Genomic DNA, 9,713 nt, shown 5'->3' on the forward strand with positions numbered 1-9,713 from the left:
CCATTTCAAAAAAGCTACATTCAACAGAATACACATTCTCAAGCACAAATGGAGCATTTACTAACTCAAGCTAGGCCATAAAAAAGTCTTAAAATCTAAAAGTTAGACTCATACAGAGAATATTCTCTAACCACAATGGACATAACAATACAATGTTTGAGGAAATACCAAATAACTGGAAAGTAAACAACATATGCCTATCTATGAATTAAAAAGCAAATAGGAAATCAGAAATTATTTTAAATTAAATAATGAAAACTCAACATATCAAAATTTGTGGAATCCAATTCAAATTCTTAAAAGAGAAATATGCAGTTCTAAGTGCTTATATAAGAAAAAAAAGTTCCAATTTAAGATGCTAGCAAAAGAATAATATATTAATTCTAAATACATAGAAAGATGTGAGCAAAATATTAAAATAAGAAATGGACAATGGAGGGGGGAAAAGTGAAATCAAAAGGTGATTCTTTGAGATCAATAACATGAAAATATACATTCTCTTGGGGAATAAGTGAAAAAACACAATATCACTACAAATCCTACAAACATTAAAAGGACATTAAGAGAATCGGAAATTTCATACTAGTAAAACCAACAATTCAGATAAAATGAACAAATTCCTTTAGACATAAATTATTGAAACTGACACAATAAGAAATCTGAATTGTCATGTCTACTAAAAATACTGAATTCATAATTTAAAACCTAAGACAACTTGCAGGGACCAATGGCTTTATGAGTAAATTTTATCAAACAACAATATCAATTAAAAATTACCAAATTCATCAGAAAACAGAAAAAATATCAATTAGTTCCCAATTTTACAAAGCCAATATATATCATGACTTTTAAAAACCACAACAGATTTAATAAAATATATAACATGATCTCAAGTGAACATAAGCCAAAAAAAGTTTAGCAAAACACTAGCAAATTAAATCCACCAATATATACAGGATAATTTATCATGGACATGTGGACTCTGTTCCAGGAATGCAAGTTGGTTTAAATATTTCAAAAATTAAATATACAAATGTTTTGAGCAAAGTTCTCAATGAAGAAAGGAGATATAAACTGAAAACGGGAGAAAACAAAAACCCTGTAGTATTGAATTTAAGTTATAGTGGGGATGGGGGGGGGGGGCGCTAGGCAGATAGGTCAGTGGTAAAGCACATGGGTGAGGGCCCAGGTTGGTTCACCAGCACCACAAAAACACAAACAAATAAATACATTATAGGTATGGGGCTATACTTAATAGAATTTGCAAGGACCTGGATTCAATCTCTAGCACAAAAACACCAAAAACAAAAAACTCTGCTAAATTATAAGAATGAACTCAAAATTTCAAGAATATGAAATTAAATATTTCTTAATCCAATCTGGTGAAAGAATAAACAGAACTACATGCAAGGAGCAATGACCACACCTGGAATCCAGATCTTGATTTCTAAACACCATTCATCCCCATAGGAACCAGTTTTCTTGAAGAAAAATGGCTCATTTCAGGGTGTGAACATGAAAAGCACAAAATGAACACAGAAAACCTTTTATGCCAGAAAGTGACAAAATACAAGAAAAAAAGCAATATTAACATACAGTAGCAAACCTGAAGAAGCTACCAGTGCCCAAATCTGGGAGAACATCAGCATTAAAATCAACAGTAACAATAATAGATAGTATCTATTCATTTAAATTTGAAATGAATATTCCATCCTAATAGATAATGAAGAAAGCTGGACATGGTGGCACACATCTATGATCCCAACTATTCAGGAGTCTGTGGCAGGAAGATGGAAAGTTATGCCAGCTTGGGCAACACAAAATGACCCTGCTCAAAATAAAATTAAAAAGGTTAGGGCATAGCTCTGGGTAGAGTGCTATAGCCTAGTACACATAAGACCCTGGATTTAATGACCAATATCATTTAAAATAAATAAATAAGGAGGGGAATGCTGATTAACCAAAGTAACAGAAAAGGTTTGACTATTTGTTTTGCAACCATCATATTAATAAGTGAGTGTGTCAAATATCATCAATGGATGTTTAATCACTGGATATAAAGTTTGATGATGAACAAGGTATATAACCATCTCAAAATGTTCCTCTCAAATTACTTAATTAGTATAGTAAAAATGATAATTTTACATTGGAAAAAATTAGGCAGACATCACTTAATCATATGATCAAAGTTACATCAACACTATCATTAACATCTTGTGCCTCTTAACATGATTTTTTAGAGCACAACAATGTTTTCACCAAAAATGCATAACCTGAATCTAATCATACCTGGAAAAAAAAATCAGTCAAACATAATTTAAGAATATTATAAAATGCCATATGCCTTGAAAATTTTCATAGTTAAAAAAGATTAAAAAAAAATAAAGACCTGATCTAAATGCCAGGCAACTAAAAAAGTTATGACAACTAAATGCAATGTCTGATGCTGTACGGTCAAAGCATTGCTATAAAGGATGTTAGTACATCGCTTTTCAGCCTTTAACTAAGGTCAAGTATAAGAAATATTATGTAAATAATGGCAAAAGCCAAATGTTATATTCTGAAAGTGATCATTTGATCAAGGTTAGGTAAGAAATAGTCTTATTTTTAGTTATACAATTATTTAGAGGAAAAAGGTCATGATGTCTATAATTTATTATTATATAGTTTTACAAAATCATCATCTACAAAGAGTAATAAGGCAAATGTAGTAAAATATTGGTAGCTGGTAAACCTAGATGAACTGTACAGTTTATCACACTATTCTGGAAACATTTTTCTAAGTTTGGAACTTTTTCAAAATAAAAGTTATTTCAAAAGGCAACACAATTCTAGTAGTATTAAATACTTATGGAAAATCTAGCAAACTCTACTCTGAAATTTTATAGAGGAAATTATAGAAGAACTGAATAAATGGAGAAATATAACAAGTTCACATACTAAAAGGCTTAAGATTGTGAAGAAATTAATTCTCACCAAAACAATCTATAGATTTAAAGCAAACTCAAACAAAATCTCATCAGGTTTCTTGGGGAAAGTGACAAGGTGATCTGACTCTATATGGAAATGTAAAGGGCCAGAAAAAGTCAAAACAATCTTGAAATGGAAAATAAGATGCTTAAGCTACTATTTATCACTACTTAACTATACAGTACTTGAATCAAGACAGTGAGGTATTATTAGGATAAATAAATAAAGCAATGAAAACAAATAAAAGACCAAAGCAAATTCAGGAAACCAAATGAATAAACTGTGGTACAGATGCACAGTGGCACACAACTGAGCAATGAAAAAAGAATGAGGAAAAGCTCTATGCTGATTGGTAGGATAAATTATCTGTTAAAAGCAAAGTGCAAAACAGTATATACAGCATACTACCTGCTGCCTCAGAAAGAAGGGGAAATAAAGTTCTCATAAATGGGCTTCTTTATACAAGAAATTCAGTAAAAGTGAATCAAAAAACAATAAAACTGGCTATCTACAAGGCATTCTGAACAAAGGGGAGGAGTTTCAACTTTCAAAAGCATGTTAGTTTATAAGCATTCTTTTTTTTATTATTTTTTTTAATTTTTAGAATTTTTTTTTTTAAGAGAGAGAGAGAATTTTAATATTTTTTAGTTTTCGGCGGACACAACATCTTTATTTGTATGTGGTGCTGAGGATCGAACCCGGGCCGCACGCATGCCAGGCGAGCGCGCTACCGCTTGAGCCACATCCCCAGCCCTATAAGCATTCTTGTATATAATGGAATGGAAATGAATTTAAACAGAAACACATGAAACCAAATATTTCAAATAAATGCTGTTACTGTAAAGAGGGGAGAAATAACAACAACAAAAATCTAACCTAAAAAATTTTTCCAACAGTTGCCAACCACATACCCTTAGTATATGAAAATCTCGTGCTGAATTCTTCATTTTATGATTGTTTTCTACAGAAGTATGGGAGTAGAAATTCTGAAAATTATAGGACTGAGCAAAAATCATAAACCTATGACAACATCAGGAGTCAGGGTTCTCAATGTGGAAGAAGAGAAATATAAATTCAGAAACAAAAAAAAAAAAAGAAAGCACTCAGATTGGAATGAAATTAGAAGTACAAAATTATGATTCCTGAAATATTTATACATTCATTTAAATCACATCCACTGAAAAGACCTGGAAGCAAAGGTACTCAGTAGTTACACCATATATAGCACCCAAATCAGAGTTCCTAAATATTATTCCAATTAACCAGGGCTCCTTGGACAAATGGCTGATTCTAGGATGAGGAAGGAAGGCAAAACTCTAAAGTAATTTGGTGACAGAAAGTCAATCTCAATGGTGAGATTCAGTACAATTTGAGAGGCAAGAAATGTTCTTAAACATTATAAAACAGAAATCCATGACTCCAAACCAATCATAAATGTAGACATGCACGGACAGAAGTAAAAGGAGGGCTCTCTCTCATAAAGAAAATTTTTACAGGGAATATGAGAATTGGAAAACTCATGATTTTGTAACCATCAAAGACTTATGCAAGAATAATCAATAGATGCCAAATCTAGGGGCACAGTTTAATGAGGCTTCCAGATATCTGCATGACCTTCTAGTGTCTCCCCATAGATAGCTTGTTTATTGCAAGAGGAAAAATAACAACTATATACTGAAGAAGCCAGATGACACTTGGACCAGTTGACCAAAATTAACCACTAATAAAGGTCAGACAGATACAGACTCTAGACATGCTATTTTATAAAGGGTACACATATATAATACTCTAGCCAGAAATGCATCACTTGAATCAGAAACTCATATTGAAGAACATTTCATAAACAACTAGCCTATTTTTCAAAACGACAATATTATGAAAGAGAAAAGCTGAGATTAGGTTACAAATTAAAGGAGACTAAGAGACATAACTAAATGCAACTTGATATCCTTAAGCAGCTCTTTCCCTGAGAAAAACAAATGGGATAAAAGACATGGGTGTTACTGGAACAGTTGACAAAATAAGAAAAAGGGCTATAAAATATAATCACTGTTAAATTTCCCACATTTAATAAATATACTGTGGCTACAGAAGAGAATATCTTTGTTCTTAAAACAGAAAAGGATTTTATGCTAACTCTAGAGAGCTTTGGGAAATTAAATTGATAGAACCTTAATAGAAAAAAAATGTATTTCAAATGGAATGCAATGATATACAATATTAAGGAAAAACATCCTCCAAAATCTAAACTACTACTTTAATTAGGCTTGGATGACAAATTAACTCTCTCTGGGTCACTGTTTTTAATGTAATTTTACACTTTTGTGAAACTTTCTTGTAGAAATAGGAAAGTTATACAAAGTATGCTATAATGTAAAAGAATGTTTAGTACATTATTTATAACAAATAATGGCCAAACTCTAAAATATATTTTTATAAGAATATATTGTTGGGCTGGGAATGTGGCTCAAGCGGTAGCGTGCTCGCCTGGCATGTGTGCGGCCCGGGTTCGATCCTCAGCACCACATACCAACAAAGATGTTGTGTCCACCGAAAACTAAGAAAAATAAAAATATAAAAAAAAAAAAAAAGAATATATTGTTAAGCAAATTTTGATATATCTACTCTGCAGAATATAGCACAGGAAGAATAAAGTACAGACAGTCCCCAACTTACAATGGTTCAATTTAATAATCATTCAACTTTGGTGCCAAAAAAATAGGTCTTCAGGAGAAATCATACTTCGGATTTTAATCTTTTCCAGGTCTAAGAATATGTTGCATATTGTTTTACGCTGTTAGACAGTGGCATAAAGCTACAGCTTCCAAAGCTACAGGCACATAATCACAAGGGTAAAAGTATATTATGATGCCAAGCTATGACATTTGGCAGGTAGTAGTATTAAAAGCATTTTCAATTTTCTTCAATTATAATAGGTGAATCAAGATGTAACCCCACTGTAAATCAAGGAGTACAAAAATACTATACAATATAATTAGGATTAAAAAAAAAAAAAAAAAAGCTGGGACTGGGGGTGTGGCTCAGTGGTAAAGCCCTTGCTATATTCCACAATATTTATTAGGTTGCCTGGGTTCAACCCCAGCACTACAAAAGAAAAAAAGAAAATGCTGATATATCTATCTGTATGAAAAATAAGAATTGTGTTAATGTGTTTATGTATGTGCCCCGAAACAAAGGCTTAAGGATACATGGAAAATTGTTACCAGTGATTGTCCCTGGGAGAATAAGAATGTGGGGAAGGGCATTACTTAAAAGAATTTTTTTTCCCTAAAAGATTACGAACCATTTTTACAATTTAAAAAAAAAAAAGTTTTACTCCTGGAACTCAAAATTAAAATGTATTTGATGAAATAAGATTTGAGTGGAGAATGTAAACTATAACTCTGATAATCAGAAATATGAATATAGTCTTGATACTTAGCTACAACAACATATAATTTTCTGTTTAAGCACATTTGTTCTATCAAGTTCCACATTTTTCATTTTTAAACTACCAAAAATAACAACTCCTTTTTTGAGATAGTTAAGATATCAAACCTAAAATGGAAAAATCTGGCCACGTAATTATAGGAATAAAAATTAAAAAACAATACAAAAACAAATATTCACACAATATACTTAACAAAGTTTACATAGAATTACTTCAGTTGACAGACCAAAGTCCGATTAACAATGTTCTTTAAACTGTAAATGATTCGTGATAGTGCAGAGACATTATTGTTGAACTTTGAATTACTAACTATCTTGTTATTCATTTTATGAACAGGGAAGATTATCATCATATAGGTGTCCTTTCAAAATACTAACAATAGATGCATGACTCTGTAAGTACCTGAGAATTAAATTCCACAATATTTATTAGGTTGCCAGCACCTGTATCTTTGAAGAACTGTATTATGGTGATACAAAGATAGTTCCTTGTCAAAAAAACCTTAATAGAAAAAAGGTTTATTTTAAATTGAATACAATAATAAATAATGTTGAGGAAAAACATCCTCCAAAATGTAAACTACTACTTTAATTAGGAAATTTGAGTGACAAATCAACTCTTTCAGTCACTGTTTATAATGTAATTTCAAGTCACCATAATTTTTTACTAATCTCAGGTAACTCTAATAAGAACACTATTACATACTTTGATAAGCAGTGATTATGTTCTTAAGTAACAATCTTCATAGAGATTGTTTTTATTTATGTTGGGATTTTGACTTTTCCCCCCTTTGCATGTAAGTTGGGCTCTAGGACCCTTAGGTAAACAATCTTTTAGCCCTCTATCTAAAATATTATTAGGAATAGTATCATCACAATTTATTAATACAAATGAGTAAGTAAGTCTCTATTAACAGAAACTCCATGGGTACACTCAAACTCTCATACACAGATATGACCCATAGGAGGAAATGTCTACGCTAAGCACCTTAAGTACTGTTTCCTAACTTGATGTACTAACAGAGCAGTCAACTGTCATTCTTTCAACATTTCATGAGTGTAACTGAGTCCCAGTCTGTGTACTTTCTGCAAATACATAACAATGAAAAAAACAATACTCCAAGGAAAATCCCTGGGTATCACATGGTAACACATAGTAGCTGTATGACTTTAGGTTTATCACTTAACCAGGCTTACCCTTAGTCATGTGGTCTAAAAATGTCCTTATTACTTACCAACCTAAACCTGAATCATTATACCAGCAAAAAACAAACAGTCTCTAGTGGTTGTTCTGGGTCAAAGATCTACAATACTCACGTACTCATCTATCAAATTCTTCACGTAATCAGGGCTCTAGGAACCACTGTGAGTAAACTAGGTGAATTACAGTTCCTAAATTGAGATAAGCTTCATATTATCCTTTAAAAGTTGTGAGCTTACAAAATACATTACAGAGGCCATGCTAGTTTTATGAATATTTTATCTGTGTATCAATCTAGCAGGGTGTATTTCCTACCCTGAATCCGAGTTTCTGCACTACTGGAACCACGCCTCCCAGAGAAATCCAGGAGACAGACACGTACACACACACACACACACACACACACACACACTCAAGGGACAAGGAGGCAGAGATCCTGGTTAAGCCAAGCAAGCTTCCCGGGGGAGGGGAGGCCCTGTTTTCTGTTTTTTTCCCCCTCCAGCTATGCAGCTGCACCCAACTGAGAAGCACTAGATTAGCATCATCTGCATTTCATTCCTTCTCTTTTGCAATAGCTACTCGCCTATAATAAACAGATCTTGCGCTAGAGGGAGAATTCACTTCCCCGTCCAGTAAAAATGAAGTTCCTTATTTTTACTAACAACATCGTCTCCAACGAACACCCACCCTCCCTGAGGAGGCCAGACACGCCTTTCTCCGTCGCCCCTCCAGTAAGCTTAAGCCTCACACCCTAGAAATAGCCCCACTTTCCGAGCCCCTTTCTGCACCGGTAGCCAGGCTCCCGGGGAGGGCGGAAGAGGCCAGGGGTGCGGCGTGCAGCCCTGGGTGCGGAGTCGGGGGTTGTCCCAGCACCGTTGTGAGCGCCAGGCTGCCTCGGTTGGCCAGGGAGCTCGTGGAGACAGAAGGGTAGCTGGAAGCCCCGCGCCACCCTCACTTACCCACTTTGTCCTTTCCGTACATGTGCCCGGCCACCTGATGCGACAGGGGCACGCAGCCGTTGAGGAAACGCAGCCTGCCGCCCGCTGGTTGCGGGGCGCCTTCGGGGGCGGCATCGCTCACCGGTGGGGTCCGCATCTCTGGGGCGCCGGGCGCCTCGAGCCGGAGGGGGGATGGCGGCTCTGTTGCCATAACCGTGTGCACAAGCGGTAACGGTGGCGAAAGGAGGAAAAAATAGGGAGTAGGGAGCGAATGCCTGAGAACCCGGGGGTCGCTCAGGCTCGGCCGCGAGGAGGCCTGGGGGTTCCCGCGGCTGGTGCCCGCTGAGGCCCGGGAAGGGGGCCCATGACGCCGCGGAGGCGCGGGTGCTCCCCTGCCCAACTCTGCGGACTGCGGCTCCCAGCTCCCGTCCCTCCGCCGCCGCGGCCGCCGGTCCCGCCGCTGCCCAGGAGACGGAACCGAGCGGAGCAGCGGCGGCAGCGGCGCCCCGCGCTCCCTGGGGCCCTGACGGCGACGGCGGCCCCACCTCCCGCGCCCCGCCCCCTCCCGCCGTCCTCCAGTCCCCTCTGCAGCCGCGCGCGCGTCAGCGCCGCCCGCACTGCTGCGGCCGCTGCGAGCTTCCGACTGCGCGACCCGCGGCAGGCGCCGCACTGAGCATGCCCAGAGGCTGCCCGACCAGACCCCAGCTGCGGGGCTGACGCTCGGCGCGGGTGGGCATGACTGCAATCTGGAGGACTTTAGGGGTCCTTCTCCTCTCTACCCCAGGATTGGCGTTACGACACCACAGAAGGAGTTTTGCCTTTGTTCATTTAACGCGCGCCCCAGAGCTTCCCGGGGGCGGGCTTATAGACCCCTGGGGCTTCCAGGTGAGAGGAGCTGTCAGGTGCTGGGAGAGTTCGGGGGCAGAAATGGGAGGCCACCCATTCTGTGCAAATCAACTCCCTGCAACCCTTACCCTACGTAAGAACAAGAAAAAGCAGGTAGCTCGATAGAAGACGCATCTTCAAAGTACTCTTTCAAGTTTAGCCCCAGTCCCCAGTTGCTGCCTCTAAACTGCTCTTTCAAAAGAATTTTGGAAAAAATTTCAGGCTATTGGGAAAGAATATTTTTTTAAGTGAACACGGTTTTGTTTTGT

The 9,713-nt window shown here is 37.3% G+C and overlaps 1 protein-coding gene across 2 annotated transcripts in view; it reads right to left on the bottom strand.

Annotated features, from left to right (window-relative positions):
• Positions 1 to 9,012, bottom strand: part of Ipmk (inositol polyphosphate multikinase) — a 49,027-nt gene extending 40,015 nt beyond the window's left edge. For both annotated transcript variants that reach the window (XM_076834905.1, XM_076834904.1), the window contains exon 1: positions 8,581 to 9,012. In XM_076834905.1, the coding sequence (XP_076691020.1) occupies positions 8,581 to 8,770 (190 nt within the window). In that variant the 5' untranslated portion in view covers positions 8,771 to 9,012. The remainder of the gene's footprint in view (positions 1 to 8,580) is intronic.
• Positions 9,013 to 9,713: the final 701 nt, after the last annotated feature.

This window comes from Callospermophilus lateralis, chromosome 15 (assembly GCF_048772815.1).
Source record: "Callospermophilus lateralis isolate mCalLat2 chromosome 15, mCalLat2.hap1, whole genome shotgun sequence".
NCBI classification, from domain to species: Eukaryota; Metazoa; Chordata; class Mammalia; order Rodentia; family Sciuridae; genus Callospermophilus; species Callospermophilus lateralis.